Source organism: Filobasidium floriforme (assembly GCF_021052385.1).
Source record: "Filobasidium floriforme strain CBS 6241 chromosome Unknown HD553scaffold_23, whole genome shotgun sequence".
NCBI lineage: Eukaryota > Fungi > Basidiomycota > Tremellomycetes > Filobasidiales > Filobasidiaceae > Filobasidium > Filobasidium floriforme.
This window is the reverse complement of record NW_025763644.1, coordinates 32,911-46,302: the sequence shown is the minus strand read 5'-3', so window position 1 is coordinate 46,302 and position 13,392 is coordinate 32,911. Positions and strand designations below refer to the sequence as shown.

General features: G+C 52.9%; 4 protein-coding genes across 4 annotated transcripts; 2 read left to right on the top strand and 2 right to left on the bottom strand.

Moving 5' to 3' along the window:
- Positions 1 to 282: 282 nt before the first annotated feature.
- HD553DRAFT_352334 (uncharacterized protein) lies at positions 283 to 4,270 on the top strand. The gene is made up of 9 exons (XM_046183686.1): positions 283 to 597; positions 734 to 953; positions 1,295 to 2,107; positions 2,239 to 2,332; positions 2,442 to 2,518; positions 2,616 to 2,696; positions 2,765 to 3,449; positions 3,518 to 3,883; positions 3,945 to 4,270. The coding sequence occupies exons 1-9, from the start codon at positions 320 to 322 to the stop codon at positions 4,115 to 4,117; spliced, it is 2,787 nt and encodes a 928-aa protein (XP_046033623.1). The 5' UTR covers positions 283 to 319; the 3' UTR covers positions 4,118 to 4,270.
- Positions 4,271 to 4,999: 729 nt separating this feature from the next.
- HD553DRAFT_317794 (uncharacterized protein) lies at positions 5,000 to 7,436 on the bottom strand. Its single transcript, XM_046180795.1, has 5 exons — positions 7,204 to 7,436; positions 6,869 to 7,114; positions 6,635 to 6,771; positions 6,251 to 6,552; positions 5,000 to 6,178 (listed from the first exon to the last, which is right to left on the bottom strand). The coding sequence occupies exons 1-5, from the start codon at positions 7,275 to 7,277 to the stop codon at positions 5,336 to 5,338; spliced, it is 1,602 nt and encodes a 533-aa protein (XP_046033622.1). The 5' UTR covers positions 7,278 to 7,436; the 3' UTR covers positions 5,000 to 5,335.
- Positions 7,437 to 8,112: 676 nt separating this feature from the next.
- Positions 8,113 to 9,858, bottom strand: HD553DRAFT_123839 (uncharacterized protein). The gene is made up of 3 exons (XM_046176527.1): positions 8,917 to 9,858; positions 8,209 to 8,852; positions 8,113 to 8,150 (listed from the first exon to the last, which is right to left on the bottom strand). The coding sequence occupies exons 1-2, from the start codon at positions 9,504 to 9,506 to the stop codon at positions 8,309 to 8,311; spliced, it is 1,134 nt and encodes a 377-aa protein (XP_046033621.1). The 5' UTR covers positions 9,507 to 9,858; the 3' UTR covers positions 8,113 to 8,150; positions 8,209 to 8,308.
- Positions 9,859 to 11,398: 1,540 nt separating this feature from the next.
- HD553DRAFT_276886 (nuclear mRNA splicing, via spliceosome-related protein) lies at positions 11,399 to 12,840 on the top strand (the record flags this gene model as incomplete). The annotated part of the gene is made up of 5 exons (XM_046177975.1): positions 11,399 to 11,529; positions 11,628 to 11,667; positions 11,735 to 11,869; positions 11,978 to 12,062; positions 12,191 to 12,840. 5 exons carry the CDS (start codon positions 11,399 to 11,401, stop codon positions 12,838 to 12,840), a joined length of 1,041 nt encoding a protein of 346 aa, XP_046033620.1.
- Between the last annotated feature and the right edge of the window lie 552 nt (positions 12,841 to 13,392).

Genomic DNA, 13,392 nt, shown 5'->3' with positions numbered 1-13,392 from the left:
CTTACCCGCTTATCTGGATAAACCTAGCCATCCTCGCTCGCACCGGGCCGAGGGAGAAGGGTCACGTGACGATAGTATGATCATTACGCTAGGTAATTACGTCAGGCATGATCAGTCAGTCACGTGATACTGCGGCTGTGATTACGTCAGATATATACATCCGGCTGCGTGACCTGTTTTGCTTCCGGAGGTCACGCTGTGTCGCCAAGAGATGAACACATATGCCTTTGATATCGATCGACCTCGACCTCGACCTCGGACTATCCTATATACACTCACCACAATCCACCTTCGAGTGGACAATCAAACTCGGTCGACCATGGTAAACACCACCTCGACACCTCAACACCCCTGGCCCCATTCCCTACCCGACCAAGCTACCCCGCTCCTCTCCTTTTACTCTCACCACCTCTCGCTCTATGCCGACTTGCGCGGGTTCATAGAAGGGCGAGCACAGCTAGAACGAGAGTATGCGGTCAAGTTGAAGGGGATGGTAGGGAAATTGAGGGAGAAGGAACTTAAGGAGCGCAAGGTTGTGTTGTTGACTGTCGGGGAGGAGAGTAGTCGAGGGTGGGAAGAGGGGTTGGAGATGAGAAAGTGAGTCTAGTCTCTTCTGGCGGATCTCGTCGAGCTCGTTTGGACGTTTATTGATGCTCTTTTGCGCACGGGGCTTCGATATCACCTCTTTCGAACCAACTCCACCTCGCCATCTCGATCCTATCCTATCCTATAGCACCCTCCTATCCTCCCTCCACACCCACCTCACAACCCTCACCAACATAGCCGACGAACACCTCCGATTAGCCGACTCCCTCCAATCTCAAGTGATCGACGAACTACGCAAGTCTGGCGAGAAGAAAGAGGCCGGGAGGAAGAAGGTTGTCGGGTGGGTTGAGGGGTTGGAGGGGGAGAGGGAGGAAAAGGAGGGGGAGGTTAGGAGGTGGGAGGGGAAGGTGAGTTTGAGTTTTTGGCTGTCGAGGGTCGGAGTCGGGTGGAGAGTCTGATGGCTTTTACTGGTACTTGATGTTTATTGAGTCTGACGCTGATTTCATATGTTTTCGTTTTATATGTATTATGATCGTGCGCTCGTGCGGTTATATCCATATCGGATCGTCTTTTATGGGCATCTTATCGCTCATTTCGGAACCCAAATCACGCCCGTTCGATCTCCTTGCACCTCCCATCCGCTCTCTTCATATTCGACTTCACCCCGGCCTCAACTCGGACCCTTCACCCCGATTACATCACATCACGTTACACACACCACACCACACTACGCCATACGACCTCTCAGTACCACCAAGCATGCACAGACCTAGAGACCGCCAGGCTCAAACATTCCCGCGCGCCCAGGGACGATAAACACCTACCCCGACTGCTCAAGTCGTACAGGACAGCGCTTGTGGCGAAGAACAACGCTAGGAACAATTATGTGATCGCTTTGGGGGTCGGGAATCGGGACAAGGAGGTTTTTTATGATCGGACCGAGAGGAAGGGCTTGGGAGAGGGAGCAGGAGGACCAGGAGGGGAAACGGGTACGGCGGACCCCCTAGTGACCCCCTTCGGACCCGGTATAGCCCGACCTCAAGCGGAAATCCAGACGCTCTTCCACACCTCGACCCTCCGGCTCAACTCGCTCCTCTCCCACTCATCGACGGTCTATTCCCACTTTTACACCGCCCAAGCGACCTACGCCCAATCGATCGTCGAAGCTCACAGGAAAGTCGACCCGGCCAAAGACGCCGATCTGTACGCGGAATGGAATCTGAGGCCAAAGTTGGAAGAAGCCCCGGTACTGAGGGTGTTTGAACCTTGTCCGGGGTTCTTGGAGGAGGGGGTGATCACCCTCGGTGGCGGGGATCAGTTGGGCTTCGACGAACCTGGGGGGAAGGCCGGTTTAGGACCCGCGCCGACGAATTGTCCCAACGGGAGTCACAAAGGGGAAGAAGTCGTCGTCCTCCAGAACAAGCTGGCTGTAGCCAGAGAGAGCCGGACGAGGTTGAACGGGCTGTGTGTCGGCTGGAGAGGAGAGATCAGGAGGGGCAGGGGGGTGGTACAGGCCTACGAGGAGAATAGGGGGCTGGGGGATCCGGATGAGATCGTCGAGGTGAGCCCGCGGGTGGGATTGTCCTTGTGAAAGAAAGGAGACGATGCTAATATTTCTCCCTTCTGAACCCATATCCGATGTCGTTTGTGCCGTGTTCCCGAACGACTTTGACTTTGGGGGGCGACGGGTAGGCGATGATGATCACCCTGAAAGACTTGTCGTTGGCCGAACTCAGGATCGAAGCGCTGGACGTCGAGATTGGTTTGTTGGAACGAGCTCTTGGAGGTCAGTCTCTTCCCTCCCCTTTCCTCTCGTTCCGAATCCATTCGATTTGATGATGCCGGAAACACGCGGCCGGAGCTGATCCGCAAGAGCATAACGCCCCACTTTACAGACGACCAGGGAGCGCAGAAACCGCATGATTTTAGAAACGCTTCGTTTGCGATTCCTACGCCTTGCGAGTATTGCAAGGTGAGTCTGGGCTGCCTCAATCGTTCTTCAGAGACACGTAATCGGCAGGGACGAAAGCGCTGACATGGGCTTGATCATTTACCTTTCTGGAGCATAGTCCTCCATCTGGGGCATCACGAAACCTGGATCGACGTGTAGAAAGTGTGGATCCAACGTGCATGTCAAGTGCGCGAACAAGGTAGGCCCTCACTGTTGCTGCGATGAGAGCACGGGCCATCGACTGACGCGCATTCCTGCTCATGACAGGTCCCTGCCGAATGTACCGGAGGCTCGTCTATGACGACGGCCTCGGATCGGCGGAGGTCGTACATGTTCCCCCGTAAAGAATCCTCGACGTCGCAGAGCATTTCCGACCTCGCTTCGATCGCCTCGACGATCAAGGACAAGGAGGAAAGCTCTCTCCGGGCCATACGGCGGTCCTTCACCTCGCGCTTACACTCGAGCGATTCGTCCAGCAGTAACGCCCCGCCTCCAGGGTTGAGCCCGCTGGCGATGGCCACGCCGGTCTTGCCTCCGCCGCACAGGATGACGGATATGGACAACCTGGACACGACAGGAATCGTCGGGATGGGAAGCAATGGGAGCAGACTACATTCGTCGGCCTCTCAACCGGTCTTGACATCGCCTATACAGAGGGAGGCGGGTACGGGAAGGAGGATCTCGATGTTTGGCGCGCCGACGGGTGGGGTCGTGTCTCCAGGAGGCTCACCCATGAGACGCAGGAGTGGAGACATGCTAGGCGGGCCTTCAAGAGGTTCGCCGGGCGGTTCACCTGTTATCGAGGAAGAGGTAGGGGGACTTGATCCGTCTTACAGGATGAACGGGACTCGATCGATGGACCCGAGTCCGAATGGAACTCCTGGAGGCTTGCCGAGAGCCAAGGTCTTGTTCGATTTTGAAGCGGCGGATGATGACGAGTTGACGGTCGAGAGTGAGTATGGCCCAGGGAAAGTCGGCGAAGATCGCCTTCGTATGGTGCTAACTCAACGTGTTCGATAGAGGGAGCGATGGTTCACGTTATCGAACCGGATGACGGGCAAGGGTGGATCAAGGTCCGGCTAGAAGTCCAAGGAGACTCTCTCGAGGGACTCGTGCCGGCTGGGTACGTAGAGTTGCTCCCAACGGGTTCGACAACGCCACAATACCGCCCGCAAGTGGCGACCCATGTCTCACCGGCCGTCTCCCCGGTCGCACAACCCGTCACGCATCATATGTCTCCGGTCTCGAGTCCAGTGAGACACATCGCTTCGCCTGGATTCCCTTTCAACCCGCCAACCATGCCTGGGAGCTACTCGCCCTCTTCACCGCCTGTACCGCCGTTGCAATCCCGGCCGAGCATACCTATCCAAAGCGCTTTCGGTCAAGGTGAGAGAAGGTTCGAACTGTATTCATGTTTCCATGCTGATATTCGCCCCGATGTCTGCAGTCACGGCGCTTTACGACTATACAGCAGCAGAATCGGACGAGTTTGCGCTGAAGAAGGGTGTCACCTACAACTTGTCGAGGAGAGGCACGTCTTACGATGCCGGATGGTGGGAGTTGAGCTACGACGATGGGCGGACAGGGATCGCCCCGTCGAATTACTTGCGCAGGGTTTGATTTCGGTAGTCGGAAAGGTTTCACCAACAGAGTTTTATGATTCGACGTTGTATCTATAGAGAAGTGCGAATATACCCTGTCCATGGAATTGTACTGGAAAAACTACAAGATCGACCGGCTCGTTTCTAATGCCGATACAGAAGCTGTACACCCTCCTCCTCTTTCTTGCCTTGTCCCTCAACTCGAAGCCTCCGAGCATTTCGATTACCGCATGAACTTGCTGACGGTCCTGTTCGTGATCTCTTGTCGAGCACGGCCAGGATATCGCCGTGGTTATAGCGCCTCCTCGGATGTCACCGATCGTGTAGTGGGATAGGACGCCAAGCCTGACAGAACATTCTCAGTACTCCATCGCGATAAAGGATCAAGGATGATACTCACGTTGTCGCGCTGCTCTCACAAGCGCTGATCTTCACCTCCTCCCAATCGCGAGACCTCATCCCTTAATCGCTGGATCTCCTCCCTGGCTTCCCGAGTTTCCCTGCTCTGACGATCGATGCAGTCGTTCAGTCGAGCAATTCCTTCTTCCATCTACCTGAATCAACCCTTGACGGTCTTCTCTACGTCCTCGGCGGACATGGTGGGTGGCTCGAGAGTAGACATTGCGAAGGCGAAATGGAAGCTAGGTTTGGGGTTTTGAGTGCAAATTGGAGAATGGAGAGGTACAGCTGTAGTTCCGAGGTAGGTTGATACTGAGGATCAATTAGGACCAGAAGGGTGTCGTTCGTGAAGACCATCGCATCGATTCGACGAGGTGGGACACTGCTTTCTGGTCCGATTCCTCTTTAGCGCGCGTGGCTGATTCACTTATCAGAAGCAAGACCCTGGCGTAAGAGGAGCCAAAGCGGGTGAAACATGAATGCATGTAGCATAGCAACATGGAACCGAATGTACAAGACATGGTGTATAACATATGACGTTCATTTTTAGTTGATCAGTCCCTTGATAAGCCTTTCCTATCCCCATCCCGCCTAAACCCTTCCCCCCCGGCCGACGAGGCGCTGCAGTTGTGTACATGGTCTTGAGTGCTCGGCGCCGAATTCAGGTTATGAAATCTGGCTCGACTCCATGTCGTCTCATGACGAGGACGGTGCCTGTTGCTCTGCCGGACAGAATTTCGAGATGTAATACCTTGCGGACATGATATGTGTTAGACAGCGAGATGCGCGGAATCTATGGGATATGATATCGGTGGCTTGTAGCAGAATTCTCTTGAGGCTATTCTTGGAAGATGAAATCCCAGTCTTCAGCAGTATAGTTCTGATGGCCGTATCCGATAGCGCTCTCTTTCGTAGCAGAGTCGCTTGTCGAGGCGACCATGCCGGGCGCTGCAGGTGACGCTGATTCGTTCGTTTTGGCGCGCCAAGTATCGACCTGGTGTTTGACTCGCCCCATCGTTTGGAACCTCCCGAACATCAACATCAACTGTCGAGTCTCTTCCTTCATATCGTCCAGGCCGTCGTCGCTCTGGATAGCCCCATCCGTTCCTTGTTCAGGATTATCATCGTTATCTATCTGGTCCGCCTCGCCGTTTGTGCCCGCGTCGCTTGGATCGCCGCCGTCTACGTTCCGAGGAGCACCCAGTCCGTTGGTCGCCGGAAGATCGCTTCCTGGCATGTGGTCCCACAGGTTCCCCGTGATTTCGATCCGTTTCGCTTGTTCGAGATCCGGTGGACAACCGTCGAAGGCGAGACCGGTTTGTCCGTCGAGTGCTGCCGTTCGTCGCTGATCCATTGCAGCCGTTTGTCGCTCGAGGTGCGAGAAGATCCGGAATAGGTTGCGCTTCGAAAGAGAAGCAAGCTGGTCCGAGGATGACGATAGGCACCACTCGATCCCACTGTCTGTCAAGTTGTCGACGGCTGCTTGAAACGTGATCGACTTCCCAATTCGCTTCCCGGAGACACTATATCTTTCTGGGACGACCATGTACAGGCGCTGAACACCGTTCGGGTCGACCGACCAGAAGAGGAAGCGATATTCGGTTCCCGCTACCACCAGACCCATGGTACAGCCGTCCATTAGGAAAGCTTTCATCATATACACGATGATTTGAGCCATAGCCTATGGATCGCGAGCAGAACGATGTAAGATCGTCGTGGTTTGGGGCGTCGGAAACGATCGCGCGGAACTCACAGTGCCCCATTCTATTGCAGGTTTCGCTTCAATGACCATGCACACCCTCCAAGTGTCGTACAGACCATATGACATGTAGGTCAAAACGAGATCTGGTTTGTTGTGGTCAACTGTGATGATAGTTGACTTTTGTTTAGATCTCTTCCTGCAGTTCCTGGAAAGGGGAAAAGATTCCTTCCTAGTGGTCTTTGATTTTTGATTCAAATCAATTGAACCTCCATTATATAGAGTTCCTGTCACAACATAGCCAAGCACCGCACACCAATAGAGAAGGGTATCGGTCTCGTAGACGAGTTGGCGGGCTGTACCGTGAGGTTCACGAGCAGAAGGATCAACATGTCAGCGATTTGCCAAAGCGCGCGTTCCGTTCGATTGCGTATATACCTGGAGGCAACCACTGCAAGAAAGAATCCATCGAGGAGCTACCGGTCCGACCCGATTGGTGAATCAGGACGGAGGTGGTAGCGGACGAAGCGTTGACGGCACCCTGGTCGATCACAGGTGATGGTCGCCTCACGACCCTATCAAAAAAACCCGCGAACCGTTTTTCAATCCCGCAATCAGCTTAACGCACGAATAAGTGATCAACACTGATGCATCGAAGAAAGCAGCACTCACGATTTCGTCGATACTGGCATCGCCGGCGAGGCTAGCGAACCGTGTGGCAAGTCGAGGGGAGGATTGACGGGCCTTGCATTCACGGAGGTTTGCGTCGATCTGGTCGGATGATGATCAGTGGCGTCATCCACATCGGGATCGTCTTGAGCAGAGCCCGGAGCATCTACTTCGGGATCTGTCTGCGCATCTTTCGATCCGATCGTAGCTTCGATAGCACGTCTCGCTGCTTTCCTGACGGGCGTCAGGCTATCGTCGGGCAGCGAGACAGGTTGTACTGCAGCGTCAGCGTGGACGAGACACGAGAAAGAAACCTCGAAGTGCTAGACAAGACTTACAGCCGATCGAGAATACTGGGTTTTGTGGTGGGTTTCCTTGAGCCCTTGGTAGATGGCACCATGTCCTTACCCATCGCTCCGTGAAATATTTCCCGTCTCCGACTTCAATCTTTTCTGTAGGACAGGCTTCGTAGCGGCAACACTGGTCGCCACCGTTTCCCGGAATTCTACCTCGATCGAATGCGAGCCTATCTATGTATATGTATTATCCGCTTGCGTTTACTCAGTGATGATGTATGTAGTAGCAGGATAGAGAGTCGAGAAGCAAAATATTACAGGAGGATGGGGCCATTTCGTAGGTGGTTGAATCACTCGCTAAGCGCTAAGTCTCGACGGCGATGACCGATGGTAAGCGGGGATAGCTTCAACGATCTGTCAGCTCGATAGCTCATTTTCCCGCTCGATCTGGACTGGAGAGAACAACCTGAGGATGACATGCAATCACCAAGAGACGACTTGCCAATCGTTGCATGCACCTTTGTCTTGGAAACGAAGCAATAAGGTCTTGACTCGACGTTGGATTATTCGTGGCAAGGCGGTTTTCAAGCGATACGGCATATGCTTTCACATCATACTTCAACGAGCGATGTCTCTCGACTGCAGACAGTCCGCGACGAAATCATCGCCTGTTCTTTCGATAATCACTTCACTTCGCTGTCGGTTCTACCGCTTCGCGAACCCCTCCGCCGATAAACAGTTCAACTTCGTCCAGGTTGCCGGTTATTTTTCCACTATCGACAACCATTGGTACGGGATGAGGTGTGCTGAATGACAGACCGTTATCATGCATTTCCCTTCTGATGATCCCCTCTGATGAAAAGGGCGTCCCCTGCTTGAACGGCAGAGAGGAATGGGCCTTCGTGCGTATCGGCAGATGCGTCGCCGAGCGGTCCCGGCAATGGGCGTGCAGCCTTCGAGACGACATCACAATGATGGAAGAAAGAAGACTGGTAGCAGCATGATTAGTCTTGGCCATTTCGATAAGCGAGGTCGGACTAGACTCACAGCGCCGCCCATCAGGCTCCGAGGTCTGCTGCATACTCGTCGTCAAAGCCATATATCATCTCGAAGTAATCCAAAAGGTCTTGCCTAACGCCGTCCCAGACTAGCGGGAGGAGATACTATTCGATGAGCTATGCTGTCGCGCGGGTACCAACGCTTTTGTAGACTCACACCCGGTCTCTTTGCCATGTCCGCAGTCGCATTCGAATGGGAAATATACGTCTGGGTATTCTTCCCTTGTAATGATAGGGTCGATGGCCTCGGCAAAGCAATATGCGTGTTGATTTGGGCTATTTGCCGATAGGTAGGGTTTGATGGTGATGGTGCCTCCATCGTTTATGAGGTTAAGGAAACACGCCACAAGGTTGGAAACGGGACCCTTAGCCTTGATCGAGGGATCGGCTGCGCCACGTTGCCACCATCCAAGAGTCAAGATCAGACTCGTCGGCCCTGGCTCTAGATGAGTGCGGGATAGAGCCTGAAAGGCTTCTTGACATTGAAAGTCGAAGTTCATATCACAGTGTAGTGTCACATCCCCTGCAAGCCGGAAGGCAGCGGCGTCGGCCTGGGCGAGATACGAGTAAGGTAGTGGAGATCGACTGTTCCCGAGATGGAAACCATTGATCACGAGTCGTTGTGGCGTGAAGCTGTCAGATCTCCGATTCATCAATAAGCATACAGACCGTAATAGCAAGAATCTAGTGAACTGACAATCTAAGCAGATCCGGTAGCAAATGTCTCGCAATGTCCCCGTTGACTTCCAGATGTTCAAGACGAGGTCTACGAAGAAATTCCCAGGCTATCATGTATCTCGCGATATCTCCTTCCTCGCAGTAGTCTGTGCCACCATCGATGTTTCCATACCGGGCAGTAAAGTCCCGAGGCGTATGGAGATGGGTCTGCATGCGCCGGAGATCGACGAGCTCGGGTAGCCTTCCGGCGTACCAGGGAGCTCTGTCAAAGAGGTCCTGGACGGCGAAAAAGTCGACATGGAGGGTCTTCATGTGCCCGAGGCTACTGAAACGAGCCCGATCCAAGAAAACTTCGACGCTGTATTGTTTCCTGAGGAGGACGTCCCGGTAGAGCTTGGGGATGATGATACTGGCGAAGAGTTTGCAACTCCGTATCAACGGCCCGATGGCATTCTGTTGGATCGTTATCACTGGGAATCGACGGGGCGGATCTTCCCTGCGACCTCCTTTCTGTCGACGTCTCAGATCCAAGCTCTCTTCAATGATCTTCTCAACGAGTTCGATAGGGAGACGGAGGTTTGTTTGACTTATGTCCTGTGGCACCGACATGGTACGAGAGGGTGGCTCGTGAAATCTGACGTTGAGAGGCTGGACCGTGTGTTTGACGATTGCGGGCGTGTGGCAGATCTTCGATCGTTTGATCCACTGTGCAAGATAACCTACTCCGCTACTGCGGTACTGAGCACCGTCCTATAGCTTATAAATATGTTGTCGCAGACTTGAAGAATAACGGCCAAGGTCGAGGTGCATAATCGTTCCCCCGCAGATGAGACACCCCCAAAATGAGAAATCTGTAATTCTGAGAAGGATATTGTGGAATTACTTGCTTCCCCACAAGCTAGGTAAGGCTGTAACTTCTCACTTCTTGTCTTCTCACACTTTGCAACAACAAGAATTGAGCATATCTCAGAATGGATTTTAGAATTTCTCATTTTCAAAATCATTTAGTGTACCATTGATGAGAAACATCAACTCAAATCAGCTTATTTACAAATGTAAGGGTGTAAACACACACTTTATCCCCTATGCGGGTGCGTATCATTGCATATCATGTACCAAGATGGCTATAACAGCAGGTCTCTGAGCCATGTAACGAAAGTTGCAAGCCATGTAACAGCCATAAAGTTGACATTACGCTTGCCAGCAAGCCTGTAATGGTACCACACAGGACTCAAAGGTAGGGGTAAGGTAATGAATGTAATAACAGATATAGTGGAAGAGTACTATGTTACGGTAAACACATAGGGGGTGTTCTAAGTATACTCCATATGGGAACTCTCATCAGACATCCCTGTAAAACCACCCAAACAGTTGTTTGGTATGCGTACCGCAGATGCTATATGTTACGGCGGAAGTCGCTAATCGAGATAGGTCCTAGGTCGTAAGGCGTAGGGTGCTTATAGGTAAATCGCAGGTAGTCGGGAGAATGTCGCAAGTTCGCTTAGATGAAGCGGGTTCGGGTGAGGGATACGAATCCAGAGATATATGGATAAGGAAGGTGATCACTCGGTGTGAAGTACCGGATTCAGTCTAAGGTAAAACGATGAAGCGTAGATACTTAGCGACGTCCTTGGGTTGTAACCTCTCCGCAACACGTCTTGAAGATGTTGTAACAAGTCAGATAGGCGTGTATTGAATGTGATATCGGAACTTGACCTCTAACTATTACAGAGCGTCCTCTATCGAATTCGGTCAAGTTCCTCTAGCTATTTATACGGAGACGAGTAAGGAGAAGAGAGTGACGAAAGCTGAAAAGATCCCAGAACGATAGAACGACGAGAGATGGCGAAACTGGAAGAGCGAGATGGCGAACAAGCGAATCCTGTCGAGAGCAACCGGATTCGGTAGAGGAGGCGAGTTTGTGTTTGCATTGTCCCTAGGTACGTCGGGTAAGGTTGTCGAGGTCCTGAGTAAGGTTGTCGTGTACCTCGAGGTCCCTGTACCTGTTTGTGATATGCGTCGGGAAGGTTTGTTGTTTCGGTGAATGGTGAAGGCGAATGGTAGGGACGACCGAATCTGCTCTGAGGGAATCGGATTCGCCTCGTCGAGCCGGACTTAGGTGTATGCTGATGTCCGTAGATCGAGCCTGTGTGTCGGTAGTCGACTCACGTGATGATCCCGTAACACTATAACAGGTGTTTTCTTGAGGCTTGCTATATTGTTATGTCTTTTTTTACGTCATAGTAAGTCAAGCATTACCGTCCTTGACCCTGGCAATGGGAAACCTGCACAAAGGAGACGAGAAAACGCTAAAAAATGCGTCCGACTCTTTCTCGTCTGCGGGGAGCGACTGTACATGCCTGTTCGCTTCACTTTTGCATCCGAAGAGGCTCATGATCAGATCTCAGATAGATTGATCCTACCGTTCTTTTACCTGCCTACTAACGTTTCTCTACCCCTGCCGTCAAGCTTCCCCTTCTCATAGGCCTGCTCGCTGAAACATGCAAGGCTTCAACAAGTACTACCCGCCCGACTATGATTCGAGGGAGACGTCGACGCTCAACAGTTATCGCGGCGTTCACGCGCTCGGAGTGAGGGCAAAGCATATCGATAAAGGGATCTTGGTCGTCAGGTAAGTAACGTCTCCCCAAAGTCTGGTCCTTAGTGCATCGTCTCGGGATGTTCAACTTGAGATGCTTTGCTGATCTGGAAGATTTCGAAATGCTACAGATTCGAACTCCCTTTCAACATCTGGTGTGGCCATTGCAACGTGAGCAGACGAGAATGCGGGATCATGTCGACCCGAGCTGATGAGCAAGTCCATTCTAACCTCGCAGTCCCACCTCGGAGCAGGCGTCCGGTACAATGCTCAGAAACGAAAAGTCGGCGAATACTATTCCACGGCCATCTACGCCTTTCGGTGTAAATGTCATCTCTGTTCCGGCTGGTTCGAGATCCGTACGGACCCCAAGGTGAGCCACAGGTCGAGTCTTCTTCGTCTCGTTGGAAGCCCGTATTTGCAACCGGCGAGTTCGTAGCTTATGTTCTCGGATTCACCTATGAACTTTACTCATCTATAGAACGCCAGGTATGTCGTCGAAGAAGGAGCACGGGCTCAAGAGCAAGATTGGGACCCGGAGGAGAACGGCGGATATCGAGCGCACGGTAAGGATCCCGCCCCGCTATCACTCCTCTTTCCTTTTCTTTTTCTCCTTGAGATCCTCCTCTGAATCTCGCCGAGCCTTCTTGTGGTTTTACTGATATGGATAATCATCACGGCGTTCACGCATCAGACACGGAAGGACCATCCGCCGCCGAACCCCCTGCAGACGCCTTCCAAGCCCTAGAGAAATCCACTACCCAAGCCACCCAAGCTCAATCGAAATCCGACAGGATCGAAGCGTTGGCGAAACTGTCTTACCGCCAAACCTCTGATCCGTATACCATGTCCCAGCATTTACGACAACGGCTACGAGAGGAGAAACGCGTTGAACGGGATAGGTTACGGGTGGATGAGGATGTTAAGAGCAAGTACGGCTTGGGATTGGGGTTGGAGGGGAAGGGGTTGGTCAGGCTCGAACCGGGGGAGGCGGACGAGGAATATGAACGGGCGAGAGCGAGAAGGTCGACTCTGGCTGCTTCTTCTGCTGTTGTGTCGAGCGGGAAAAGGGTGGGGGACTTGTCGACGACGTTGAGGAGGAATACGGTGGAGAGGTACAACCCGTTCGATTTGGCACCAGCATCAGCATCAGCATCAGCATCAGCGTCGAGCGAGATCAACCGGGTTGGGAGAGGAAAAGCCGCGATCATCAAGATTTCGGGATCCAAGGTTGTGCCGAAATCGACAACGAAAACGAAAACCAACCCGACAAGCAGCATCACGGCCCTAGGAGGGCTGGCGGGGTATGGGAGTGACGAGGATGAAGAGGAGGATAACCCATAACCTGGCCAACTTTCGACTAGGTACATACTCACAGCCGTCGTAATCGACATTCGGGAACACGGACGAGTTGATTTATCCGGGCGGCCGCCAGACTTGGGACGAGTCGCGGGCGGACATTCTCGAGGTGTCGAGGTCGAGGTCGTCCTTGCAACGCTATCGAGCCGAACAAGATAGGCTCGGCGAGCGAGCTTGCCCACAGACACGCTAGGACGACCTCGAGCTAGGCAGCGGGATCGACGTTCAAAGTTTCTACGCCGATCGCGGACGATCGAAAGCACCTTCTACCCGGGGTCGTCATATCGATCTAGACGGGACGTCATTGATCTTTCGACCGTGTGCCGTTGCGCGCAGGACATTTCGAGCTGCGTTACACCCTCGGGAAAATGAAGATCTACGGAAGGTCGGCATGGTCGCCGGCTTCTATCTGTTGAGGTCGGATTTGGAAATATTTGATAATGAGGTGCTTCGAGGCCCGTGTAATCCTGGCTTGCACTCGGGTCGACGATGGATAACATGCCGATCGGACGATGAGTATCAAGTGAGACGTGGTCT